Source organism: Muntiacus reevesi, chromosome 7 (genome assembly GCF_963930625.1).
Source record: "Muntiacus reevesi chromosome 7, mMunRee1.1, whole genome shotgun sequence".
Classification (NCBI taxonomy): Eukaryota; Metazoa; Chordata; class Mammalia; order Artiodactyla; family Cervidae; genus Muntiacus; species Muntiacus reevesi.
The window spans coordinates 3791163-3805074 of NC_089255.1; the positions used below are offsets into that span (position 1 = coordinate 3791163).

At 40.5% G+C, this 13912-nt stretch overlaps 1 protein-coding gene across 1 annotated transcript in view; it reads left to right on the forward strand.

Moving 5' to 3' along the window:
- The window catches only part of KCNN2 (potassium calcium-activated channel subfamily N member 2), a 162186-nt gene that overhangs the window by 121597 nt on the left and 26677 nt on the right, over positions 1-13912 (forward strand). Inside the window, exon 5 of the mRNA XM_065940873.1 lies at positions 1911-2052. Within this exon, the coding sequence (XP_065796945.1) occupies positions 1911-2052 (142 nt within the window). The remainder of the gene's footprint in view (positions 1-1910; positions 2053-13912) is intronic.

Below are 13912 nucleotides of genomic sequence, written 5' to 3' on the forward strand. Positions count from 1 at the left end.
ATTCCCTGGGTGGGGAAGATCCACTGGAGAAGGAAATGGCAACCCACTCCAGTACTCTTGCCTGAGAAATCCAATGGACAGGGGAGCCTAGTGGACCACAGTCCATAAGGTCACAAAGTGTCAGGCATGACTGAGCACATGTGTCTATCTGTCTGTCTATCTGCCTATCAACCTAATATGAGGAAGACATTATCTTGACCTCCCTTTTGGCAGGGACAGCCTCTCCACTCAGCCATCCTGGGAAGGCGGGACTCTGCTTCTGAGTCTCGATGCCGTTTCCTGGAGCAGAATGGTGAGGCTGCTGTCCTCCTGCCGCCAGAGACTCGCTGGATGCCGCTCAGCAAGGGCTGGCTGGGGCATACCTGCCCTTCCCTTTTCTTTCAGAAGATACAGCGATATGCCATCATGCCTCCTTGCTCTGGGTTTCTACTCACTCCAGCCAGGGATTATTTCCCAGACCAGTGTAGCAGGAAATACCATTTCTTAGCTTCTCTCTTGTTTGGAAGCAAACAAAAGAGTGTAAAAGTGATAAGCATAGGCCCTTCTGTCTCCAAAGACAGAGATAAGAGCCACTGTCTGCACTGTCAGAGCGATAGCACTCCAGGGGAAAGCTTATCCTCTCTAACCTCCCTGCACTTTGGGTTATGGCAGAAGCCTTGGCGTGAGAAAAAGAACAGAAAAAAGAAATCTCAGAGGACGTAATGGCACAATGTAGGTTGTGTATGGGATCAATCCGGGGTCTCAGGTCACAGGACAGCCTTCTTGCCTCCACAGCTCTGACTACACAGACAGATGGTTGAGCTGAAAGGCAGAACTGAGTGAATGCAAGCTCGGGCGTTATCAGCATGCTTCGGAGACCAAGAAACAAGGAAGGGAAAGCTGTTCCCAGTGATTTCTGAGAGCTGGAAAGAAAGGGTGGTCCTTAACACAAGTAGAGTGAGGAGTAAGGAGTCCCCGTGACTGCTCCCCTGGGTGAGGGCCACCCTGCCCATGACTGTGCGGGGCACACATCCAGGGCAAGTTCCTCCCGGGTGACCACTGGCATGGCCTCACGCTTGTATGCATGATGGATAGCAGCGCCCACGAGCGGCTGAGTTACTGCTCAACACTGGCAATTCAAGCCAGACATTGTAGGGTATCTCTTTCTGAGATAAAAACCTTCCTCCTCATTAGAAAGACTGGACACCTTCTAGGATAACCAGGATAAACTGCATACCTCTCCTTTTGACTACAAACTCTTATGTGTATAACTCGGGAGGAAAAGACTTACATTAAGCTCTAGTTCTGGGTGTGGACTGTGCAATCAAAGATATTTTTCCCATCTTCAAGGAGGACAACTAGTACAGGACAATTACAGTCTAGTCCTGCGGTGAAGGAAAACACAGGATATTGAGGGAGCCCCCGGGAGGGGCTGGGAGAAAAACAGACAGAAGAGGCACCTGACTGAATTGATTTTGAAGGGTCAAAATTGGCCCCCTAGGGAAACAGACAGCGAAGGGGACACCATGGCTTCCCCGTATACAGAGGCGCAGAAGGAGGTTGGGCAACCACATATCATCCTACATATTGGGCACATCAGTGGACACCAAGGAAGGAGGAGATTTTTGTGAGCAAAACAAGAATAGGACTCAGAGATAAATGTGCATTAGTCAGATAACACCAGTGATAAAAGCTATTTTCATATTTTGCAACTTCCCTTTCAAATTACTTTTAAAGTTGAAGAAATCCTGACATTTTTCACATTGCTTAGGAAGAACCCCAATTTTACTTATAATAGTGAGCTGTGAAAACCTCTAAATAGAGCATTTTATAGAAGCTACTTAGTAAATTCACTGGATTGAGTCAAACTGCCCTCGGCGACCCTCCTCTTGATTAATTATAAAGGACTGGCTTTGTTTGCTGTTTTTCAGGTACCATGATCAACAGGATGTTACTAGCAACTTCCTTGGAGCAATGTGGTTGATATCAATAACTTTTCTCTCCATTGGTTATGGTGACATGGTACCTAACACATACTGTGGGAAAGGAGTCTGTTTGCTCACTGGAATTATGGTAAGTGTCTTTTCACTGTCCATCTCTTTTATAACTACTCAATGGTACTTTAGTCCATTCCATCTATGTGTATAAGTCATGGTAAAATATTTGATTTCCCGGCAGCAGAAAGGTAGCATACATAAATCAATTTTCTGTTGAAAGAGAACATCAACCATTTTCATCCTTTTTTAATTTAAATGAAATATAGTTGTTATACAGTGTTGTTAATTATTGCTGTGTAGCAAAGTGATCCAGTTATATATGTGTATGTGTATTCTTTTTTAACATTCTTTTCCATTATGGTTTATCATCGGATACTGAATATAGTTCTCTGTGCTGTGCAGTAGGAGCTTGTGGTTCATTCACTCTGTATAAGCTTACATCTTCTAACCCCAGCCTCCCTCTCTACCCCTCTCCCAAACCCATCCTCCTGGGCCACCACAAGCCTCTTCTCTATGCCCGTGGTTCTGTTTCATAGATATGTTCATTTGTGTCTTATTTTAGATTCCACATATAAGTGATACCCGATGGTATTTGTCTTTCTGTTTTTGACTTAGTGTGATAATCTCTAGTTTCATCCATGTTGCTGCAAATGGCATTACTTTATTCCTTTTTGTGGCTAAGTAGTATTTCATCATGTATATACCACATCTTCTTGGTCCATTCATCTGCCAGTGGACATATGGGTTGTTTACATGTCTTACCTATTGTAGATAGTTCTGGTATGAGCAAAGGGGTGCATGTTTCTTTCTGAATTATAGGTGTATGAGCAAAGGGGTGCATGTTTCTTTCTGAATTATAGGTTCATCTGGATATATGCCCAAGAGTGGGATTGCTGGATCATATGGTAATTCTAGTTTTAGTTTTCTGAGGAACCTCCATGCTGTTTTCCACAGTGGCTGCACCAATTTACACTCCCACCAATAGTGTAGGAGGGTTCCCTTTACTTCACACACTCTCCAGCATTTGTTTTTTGTAGACTTTTTAATGATGGCCATTCTGAATGGTGTGAGGCAATTACTTCATTGTGGTTTTGATTTGCATTTCTCTAATAAATAGTGATGTTGAACATCTTTTCATGTGCCCAATGGCCTTCTGTATGTCTTTAGAGAAGTGTCTATTTAGCTCTTGTGTCCATTTTTGAATTGGGTTGTTTTTTGTTGTTGTTGAGTTGTACAAGCTGTTTGTATACTTTGGGAAATTAATCCCTTGTTGGAAGCATTGTTTGCAAACATTTTCTTCCATGCTGTAGGTTATCTTTTCATTTTGTTTATGGTTTCTTTTGTTCTGAAAAAGCTTGTAAGTTTGATTAGGTCCCATTTGTTTTTGTTTTTATTTCTACTGCCTTGAGAGACTGCCCTGAGAAAACTGGTATGATTTATGTCAGAGACTGTTTTGCCTATTTTCTCTTCTAGGAGTTTTATGGTGTCGTGTCTTCTGTTTAGGTCTTTAAACTATTTTGTGTTGATTTTTGTGTATGGTATAAGGGCATGTTCTAATTTAATTGATGTACATGGGGCTGTCCATCTTTCCCAACACCACTTGCTGTACACACGTTTTCCTAGTGTATATTCTTACCTCCTTTGTCAAAGATTAATTGACCGTAGGTATGTGGGTTAACAGTTTTCATCTTAATTTGCATAATGAAGCTCCGTTGAGGGGAGAGTGCTGCTGGATTTGCTCTTTGTGGGCTGGACAGTAATTTGATGAGCAAATTTGATCTTAGAGCTTCAGCTTCAAGGTCAAGAATTTCTTTAAGTCTGGATTCTGCCATTTCCAACTTGCCAGGTGAACTTAAATGAAATCCTCTTCTCTGAAATGTACTTTCCTCATTTGTAAAATGTGGACCATGAAAACTATCTTGAAATGTATCAAACAGTTGAAGAATAACACTTTTTCAATTAAAAAATTAGTGTTTATCATTTTAATGAATATTTCTTTTTTATTATCTCAATTAAAATGCTCACCTAGTAACTAGAAATAGAACCATAAAAAAAGGACAAACTGTCTCTGTCCTGCCTTCATGGAGCTTATAGTTGACCACCTTTTTTAAAAAAATAATTAACACATGAGTGTTAATTACGTCCGTGACAAGTATGTGAGGGGCTAAGACTTCTGATCAGATCTGGGCACTAAGGGAGAGGAATGGGATCTATTCAGAGAAAGAAATCCCTGGAAAGTTGACATTGGAACTGAGATGGGAAAGGGTGGTAGCCAGGCAACGTGTGGGTGAGGAAGGGTATTCCAGGGAGAGGAAAAGGTTTGTATGAAGAAAGTGAAGCCGGGGAGGGACTTGGTATGTAGGCACAAGGCTGCTGGGTCAGGAGTGTCCAGAGTGAGTTGGGAAAGAGACACAGGGCTGGGAGTGGGAGACCAGACCTTATGGAGCTCTTGAGTGAGGTTTGCTGCCTGCCGTGGCATGCCACTCTGCTAGGACACCAAGCAGGCTCAGACATGTTCCTTGCCCCTTACTCACCATGATGCGGCCAGGACTGGTGTGTACCATTTACTTTAGATGTAAGAGAATGGAAGGCTATCAAGTTGTCTAAGATTTACTGCCGTGTGGTGTGAGCTTTGAAATGTCTGCCCCAGAAGCTCCAGTTTTAGTGACCTGGGTTCTCCTCATTCCTTATCTGCTTTTATAGCTGGGTTACAGCAAAGAGCATCATCCTGGTGCTGGTTTGGTTTCTGCCTGCGGAAGGATGTGAACTAGCACTGGCAGCTCCGTAGGCAGGAAATTCCCAGAATGCCTCAAGCTAGGCATCTCTGCCCAAAGTCTCTACTGTGTCCACCCTCCGGTTGGCACAAGAGAAGCAGGCTCTCGAAGTGAGGACCTCTGAAGGGTGGCCAGGGCAGTGTGTAGCCTTGTAGCAGCTGCTTAGGAAGATTGCTCAAAGAGTTAGAACTAGCTGGAAGGACTGAGTGTCCGTGACATATACCGAGTAGGAACATTCTTCTCCCACTTGGTAGTTCTGAACAGCTAGCTGTGAAAATAAAATCTGGGGGCTCATTTTAAGGTTACCAGTTGTAACAAGATGACCATTTGTGGAAAATATAATTTAGCATTCTTTTCTTGTAAAAGAAAATACAGTTTTATGAATTTTAGTAATTTTTATTATAATTGGTACTGTCCTTTATGATTACTCTTGGATCCCTCTCTTTTTCCTCAAAAGATGGCATTTTATTATATAGTATAATGCTTTGGGAAATAAAATTTGCATGGGTGTATTTTTGGAGGGCCCATAACAAGCCCACAAGGGACATGAATGATGCTATTTATACACACACAACTGGTGATTGCAGAGTTTTTCCCCTTATGCTTCTTAGAAACAACTTCTTTGGCATTGGTTTTTGGCAAGACATCCACTCTTTTATTCTTGAATCAGGTATGACTCAGGGTTTGTACAAACCGCTTCATTTGCCATGGATCAGAGCCAAGTTTGAGGTTAACCTTGCCTGGCTCTTGTAATACTTTTATCTTTCCTTGATTTTTTCCTCTGTTCCTAACATCTCAAGAACAGCTCCTGCAAAGTCTCATCTGACAGCACAAATCTTTTATTCCATTCCTTAAACTACTTCCTTGCTTAAGTTTCACTTGTAATCTTACTTTGTTTTTAGAAAATATGTTATAAGCCACTTAGTCTATATGGACACAAAAGTATTACATGCAGTGCAATTCACAGTGTCTTCACTGCTGCCCTCTGAACTCATGTTGTAAACTTTAGTCCCTCTGTCCTTCATCTGAGGAGCTCCATTCCATTTCCCTCTTAAGAACAGACATTTCTTAGTTAACTTGATGAGAAGTTGTTTACTTCATATAGAAAAATTGAGTGCTTTGACTAGTCTATTTGCAAAGCTGTATACAGTTGCATAGTCTTTATCCACTGGCCAAGCAAATTCACAGAGTCAGGCCACAAAGCAGTGGTCTGGGGGTGTTTCTGGGAAGTTGGTTATAACCCATGTAGATTTCCTGGGGATCAGGAGCCTACATATTGATGTTACCTAGAAACTAGTAGAGAGAGTGGCTGACAAATTTTGTTTCCTAAAAGAGGTTTTCTCAGAGTCTGTATAAAAAGTTAGTTTCCACTGTGTTTTTATTTTGTCAGACATCTTTTTTTTTTTTGCCTTTGATCACTTGAAATTTAAATACCAGTTTGTTGCATTGGAATTGCCTATGTCAGATATGACTTGCTTTTAATTTCAGGCTCTTTTATTCATATATTTTTCTTACTTTCTTCTTCCAGCCTCTTCTCCCCTGCACTTTTGCAATGCGTGTTTAGATAAACTGTACATTGTCACGTTTCTCATGAATCATTGCTCTGTGTTTCTCTGGCCTTTAGTAAATTGTGGAAAAGAAGCACAAGTCCCAGCACCCCTGGGAGAGCAGGGTCAGCCCTGCATCATCTTGCACATCATCTCAGAAGGAACCTTATGTTCCTTTATATTTTGATTTTCCCATTCATGTGTTTATGAAATTTTGATAGAATTTATGCCCTTATGTGATTGTTTCACTTTGAAGCATGTAAAGTACAGTTGATTTGAATGCTAACACCTGCAAAGCTTTCTACATTTCAAAACTGTAGACATAAAGAAATTAGCAGTACATGTTTTCTTCATAAAGCTAATGAAAGTAATGAATTATTTCATAGAATCATCTTAGATGTTCACATTTCATTGGTTAAAAACTCAAAATGAAACTGTAATTTAAAATTTTTAAATAACAATTTATATCATGAATTACTTTGGGGAGTCAAGACATTAAGATAAAGCTCGTTTCTGCCATGGTTCTTGGCAGAAATGTATTGTCAAACCATGAGGGAAGAGAGTTTCCACATTTCTAAGAAAGAAACAAATGGTCTTATCAAAAAATAACTTCTCCTTGGCTGAAATGTAAGTTGTAAATCCAAAACAATCATGGAAAGGTTTTAAAATAAATTTTAGGTTGTGTTTACAATGCTATGTAAAGATTATCAAAATACTAAAACAAGGGGTTTTATATATTAAAATGCCTGAACAAGAATTCCGTTGTGATAGATCAAATGAGTCAAGACCTAACTAATATTAGAGCTGACGAAACAAAGATCTCTTCCCTTTCCGTGGGTCTTATTTTAAAAACACAAGATTATAGAGTTGCCTAATAGACAAAGTCCTCATTACCCTTCAAGAGAAAACAACTGGGGTTGTCATTATTTACCTTTTTTCTTATTCTTCTATCCTTCCTCTTTTTAAAAAAATTGTACTGAAGTGTAGTTGTTTTACAATGTTTTGTTAATTTCTTCTGTACAACAAAGTGACTCAGTTATACATGCACACATATCATATTGTCTTATTATAATTTGTCACAGAATATTCAATATAGTATAGTTCCCTGTGCTATACAGTAGGACCTTATTGCTTATCCCTCCTATGTATACTAGTTTGCCTCTGCTAATCCCAAATTCCTAATCCTTCCTCCCGTATGCCACCTTCTTTGGCAACCACAAGCGTATTCTGTATGTCCGTGAGTCTGTTTTTGTTTTGTAGATTTGTTGACTTGAGTAGTATTTCAGATTTCACATGTAAGTGATATTATATGGTACTTGTCTTTCTCTTTCTGTCTTACTTCACTTAGTATGATAATCTCTAGGATCCTTGTTGCTGCAGGTGGCATTCTTTCATTCTCTTTATGGCTGAGTAGTACTCTGTTGTCTATATAGACCACATCTTCTTTATCCTTTCATCTGTTGATGAACATTTAGGTCGTTTCCATGTCTTAGCTATTGCAGATACTGCTGCTGTGTACACAAGGATACATGTATCTTTTCAAATTATTGTTTTGAAAATATATATGCCCAGGAGTGGGACTGCTAGATCATATGGCAGTTCTACTCCACAGTGGTTGAACCAGCTCACTCCCAGCAATAGTGTATGAGAGTTCCTTTTCCCTACCCCCTCTCCAGCATTTGCTATTTGTAGACTTTTTAGTGATTGCCATTCTGACTGGTGTGAGGTGGTACCTCACTGTAGTTTTAGTTTGCATTTCTCTAATAATTAGCAGTGTTGAGCATCTTTTCATGTGTCTCATGGCCATCAGCATGTCTTCTTTGAAGAAATGTCTGTTTAGCTCTTGTGCCCATTTTTGAATTGGGTTGTTTTTTTTGCTATTAAATTGTATTAGCTGTTTGTGTATTTTGGAGATGAAGACCTTGTCAGTTGCGGCATTTGCAAATATTTTCTCTGACTCTGTAGGCTGTTTTGTTTATAGTTTCCTTTACTATAGGCTTCGCTTGTGGCTTAGCCGGTAAAGAATCCGCCTGCAATGCAGAAGACCTGGGTTCGAACCCTGGTTTGGGAAGATCCCCTGGAGGAGGAAAAGGCTACCCACTCCAGTATTCTGGCCTGGAGAATTTTAGTAAGAAGGCTTTCAGCTTTGAGTATTATTTTGGCTATGGTTTGTCATAACAGCTTTTACTATGATGAGATATGTTCACTCTATACACATTTTCATCAGGATTTTTATCATAAATGAATGCTGGATTTTATCAAATGCTTTTTCTGCATCTGTTGAGATGATCATATGGGTTTTGTCCTTTTGTTGGTGTGGAGTATCTCATTGATTAATTTGCATGTGTTGACCCATCCTTGTGAACCTGGAATGAATCCAGCTTGGTCGTGGTTTATGGCCTTTTTTATGTGCTTTTGGATGCAGTTTGCTAATATTTTGTTGAGAATGTTTCTGTCTATATTCACCAAAGATACTAATTTGTAATTTTCTTCTGTAGTATTGTCTTTGGTGACAGTGGTGTCATAGAATGTCTTCAGGAGTGTTTCTTCCACTTCAGTCTTTTCCAAGAGTTTGAGAAGTATTGGCATAAGTTCTTTGTATGCTTGGTAGAATTCTCCAGTGAAGCCTCTGGTCATAGGCTTTTGCACTTAGGGATTTTTTTTTTTTTTTTTTTATTACTGATTTGATTTCATTTCTAGTGACTGGTCCGTTCAAGTTATCTATTTCTTCTTGATTCAGTTTCCGTGGGCTATATGTTTCTTAAAGGTCGTCCATTTCTTTGAGATTGTCAAATCTTTAAGATTGTCAGTTTATAATTTTTCATAATATTCTCTTGTTGTTTTTTTCTGCAGTATCTTGTTATTGCTCCTCTTTCATTTCTTATTTCATTTGGGTCATCTGTCTTCCCTGTAAGCCCGGCCAGAGGTTTGTAAATTCTCTTTATCCTTTCAGAGAACAAACTCTTGGTTTTATTGATATTTTTTCTATTTTTTTAAATCTCTATTTTATTTATCTCCTCTCTGATATTTGTTATCTCCTTCCTTCTGCTGAATGTAGGTTTTGTTTGTTCATTTTCTAGTTCTTTTAGGTGGTGGATTAAGTTGTTTATTTTATATTTTTCTTGTTTCTTAAAGAAGGCTTGTGTGAACTTTCCTCTAAGAATAGCTTTTGCTGCATGCCATAGGTTTTGAATGGTTGTATTTTTGTTGTTATTTGCCTCAAGATATTTTTTAATTTTTTCTTTGATTTCATCATTGATCCATTGTTTTTTTGTTTTTGTTTTGCTAGCATGTTGTTTAGTCACCAAGTAATTTTTTTTGTTTTTTTTCTCATTTCTTTTTCTGTGGCTGATATCTAGTTTCACGCCACTGCAGTCAGAAAAGGTGATTTGAAATAATTTCTATTTAGGCTTGTTTTGTACCCAAGAATGAGGTCAATCCTAGAGCATGTTCCAAGTGCACGTGAAAAGGATGCATATTCCCCTTTTAGCTACAATGTCCTTAATAAGCCTAGGTGTTCTGTTGTATCATTTAGGGTCTCTGTTGCCTTATTGATTTTTGTCACAAAGATCTGCTCATTGATGTGTGTCCTATTTATCCTTAAATTCTGCCATTTTTATTATAATATGTCTTGGTGTAGGTATGTTTGGGTTTATATTGTTCAGGACCCTCTGTGCTTCCTGTATCTGGGTATCTGTTTCCTGCTTTAGATTTCAGAAGTTTCCAGCCATAATTTCTTTAAATATATTTGCAGTACTTTCTTCTCTTTCCTTTCTTTCTGAGATCCCTATTATGCATAGATTGGCATTCTTTATATTATCCCATAGGTTGCTTATGTTGCTTTCATATTTTTTTTAAATTTGTGTTTCTGTCTGTTCTCTTGATTGGGTGATTTCAATTATCCTATTATCTATATCACTTATTCATTCTTCTGCATTATTAATTCTGCTTTTCATTGTCTTTAGTTCAGCTCTTGTCTCTTCACATGAATTTTCTAATTTCTCTTGGCTCTTCCTTATAGTTTCTAATTCCTTTTTATAGTAATCTGCATTTCTGTTGATAGCCTTTCTTAATTCCTTCAATATTCTCATTGTCTCCTTATTGAATTCAGTGACTATTGGACTGAATAGATCTCTTTCATTGTTTGTTCTTTCAGGAGAATTCTCTCAGTTTTTTTAATTGGAAGTGTTTTTTCAGTTTCTTCATTTTACTTTTATCTCTTTGCTGGCAACCTACTCCAGTATTCTTGCCTGGAAAATGCTATGGACAGAGGAGCCTGGTGTGCTGTAGTCCATGAGGTTGGTCGCAAAGAGTCGGACACAACTGAGCATGCAGGCACATGAGTTTAGGAGAAACAATTTTCTACTGTGGTCCTTGAGGGCTACTTTTATGTGGGATTGCTCCTGTGAAGCTTGCATGGGTTTAACATTTTTGGTGTGAGGGCCATTTGTAGTCTGGCTCCCTGTCACCTTTTCCCTCAGTGTATGCTGGCCATCATCCCCTTGATGGAAGGTGTGACTGATGCTGCACTGGGTATCGAGTGGGGCCTTCTCTTTGCTCTTTGGTTATCACTGCCCTCTTCAGGGCAGGGTCTGCTCCCTAATTATTGGAGCAGAAGCCCCCAGCTCCATTTCTGAGCAGTGTTTCTGCTGTGCACTGTGAGGTAGGCGGGATTGGCATGCTCCCACTAGGAGAGAGTCACCGAGTATTCTTCTACTGGGCCCGGTCACCTATGAGTATACTCTGTTGTGTCATTTTTTACCCATTTTGTGGGCTTACAAAGTACACTATAGTCGGTGCTGCTTTTGGCCCCAACATAACCATGGGATGCTGGCAGTCAGCCCCGGTGCCTTTCACACTTCAAGGCCACCAGCACAGATCCGCTGGAGTGAGATCCCAGGACTGTAGCGGTCAAGCACCTGTGCCTGCTGCGGGTGCTGTTGAGGCAGCCCACACCCGGGCCTGACCCAGCCCCTGTCGTCCACACCCACAGAACCCACAACTGCTGTGTGCACTTGCGGCCCAGCCACGGGAGCACAAGCTGTTTGTTCACATGCTCCGTGGATGCTGACTTCACGGAGCCGGCAGTGGACTTGTAAATCTGCAGTTTGTGCAGCCATGGGGAAGGATCTCAGCTCTGCTTCCTAAGGTGCACAGCCCCTGGATCTCAGCTGTGGTTTCAGTCTCACCTCTGTGCATGGACAACCCCTGGCATCTGCTCTCAGAACCACCGCGGCGGTGGCTGGAGCACAAGAGCCTGCCCAAATGGGAGGGGCCGGGGCAAGGGCCAGGCTGTGCAGGCCTGCCTGTGGGGGAGCCTCTCATAGAGTCCATGGAGGCGACAGCCAGAGGTGGGGAAAGAGGCTACAGTGGAAGCCCCATTCCTGCCTGTGTGTGCCATTTGACAATGGCACTGTGCTTTTATGGCAGCCCAGGATTCTTCCCTGAACACCCCTAGTCCTAGTCGCTGCTCCCCACAGTCCAGCCCGCTCAGGCTGCTCCATGCCGCCAACAGCAGCCCTCTCCATAGATCTACCTTCTAAACCCCATCCTCCAGCACCCAGTCCCTAGCTGTACCAGCATGTGTGTCCCAGGCTGCGGTGCTCAGGGCAGTTGCACAGACTATGTGTATAGGTCTCCCTGTGTCCTGCCACTAACCAGTTGTTGTGCTCTCCTCAGAACCTCTGAAGTTTCTTTTCTGTTCCAGCTAATCTCCCTGCCAGTGAAGTGATGGAGAAGGAAATGGCAACCCACTCCAGTATTCTTGCCTGGAGAATCCCATGGACAGAGGAGCCTGGTGGGCTGCTGTCCATGGGATCACACAGAGTTGGACACAACTGAAGCGACTTAGCATGCATGCATGCATTAGAGAAGAAAATGGCAACCCACTCCAGTGTTCTTGCCTGGAGAATCCCAGGGATGGGGGAGCCTGGTGGGCTGCCGTCTATGGGGTCACACAGAGTTGGACACGACTAAAGCGACTTAGCAGCAGCAGTGAAGTGAGGGGACTTCCCCGGATGTGGGAACCTCTCTTTACCATCAGAACTGCCTTCCAGAGGCACAGAACCTGTTCCACTTCATTTTTCTTTTTTCTACTTGATTATTGTAGAGGTCTTTCTTGTCCTTTCAGATGTTTGAGGTCTGCTAGTGTTCGGTAGGTGTTCTGTGAGAACTGTTCTATTTGTAGATGTATTCTTGGTGTATCTGTGCAAAATACATGTTCCATGTCCTACTACTTAACCATCTTGATTCCAATCCCCTAGCCTTCCCCTTTCTGAGGAGGCACTAAAGACTCAGGATTTATTGCTGTGGATGTCATGATAAACTTTGGGATGAAGTTTAAATGGCTTTATTCTTTTGATTAGAGGTAGGCAAATAACATTGTTAGATCATGGTAACTCCTCTTTTTGTTAATACCAACTAGTTTCTAATTCTCTCCAACTTTATTATAAAGCAGTTGATTTGCTTAGCATTTAAAAAGTTACCCAATCTACCATTTTATATCTGTACATAAAGATGCAATACAAGCTGAAAGCTGTCATTTTTCCTTACCTGTGAGTGTATATGATTGTTTCAAGAGTAGAATACAGCCTCAATGGTAAGAGTATCTCTTGTCTTATATTAAAATGAAAGTCATTCATTTTTAATTTTTGCTTCTCTAATTCCATAAAATTATGACAATTTCATTGGCCCTTTAACTATTTAGTGTGGATGACTGCATTTTTGGCATAAGTTATTTTAAAATATGGAACAGTATCTTCACATTCTTCAGATAGTGGTTATTATCTAATAATAGGTCCTCTATTGATCGTGAGCATTAGATTTCAACAGAGTCCACTATGGATTCCTCAACAAAAGTGAGGTCACTTCAGATTTGAGTGATTTAAGCTTCTTCCATCCTATTGGTAATTCTGTATTTTAAAAAAGCAATGCATAAAATTTTCTAGTTCAGAATCATTTAAAAATCATACTAGTTAATTTTTAAAATTTTATTCAAGGAGCAAAATATTTAATCATTTTTTACACCACATTAGGTTAAGGACACTTCATAATTCTGTCATCATCAACTTTACCAGATATCAAAAACTCTTAACAAGGTCACATAGCATCTCAGTTAGTTGTCAGAGTTCAGTAGTTTTCATCCTGAAGGGTAGGAACACTACGCTGTTAATTCAGTAGAAGATATTTGTAAAAGGACCATAACTTAGCCAGAACTTACGTGAAGAGAATGACTGGTATTAAAGAAAGCTAAACCTAAAGTATGATTATATTCCTGCTACTTCCTGTCTGCATTTAAGCATTACTTTTCCCCTGCCAGTAGAAGTAGGAGTCTTGAAAAACTAGACTAAAGCCATTCCTTGGTTTTGCATGTGTGAATAAGGAAAAAGAAAATCTTTTATCTGTATTATACAATTTGACATGAGGTGTTTAATCCCAACTGATAATTTTGAAGAGGTTTTACTTTACTTTTTGTCCTTTGGCTCTTTCTGCTGTTGTTGTTCAGTCTGTAAGTCATGTCCAACTCTTTGTTACCCCATGGAGTGCAGCACATCGGACTTCCCTGTCTCTCACCATCTCCGGGAATTTGCTCAAACTCATGTCCATTGAGTCGGTG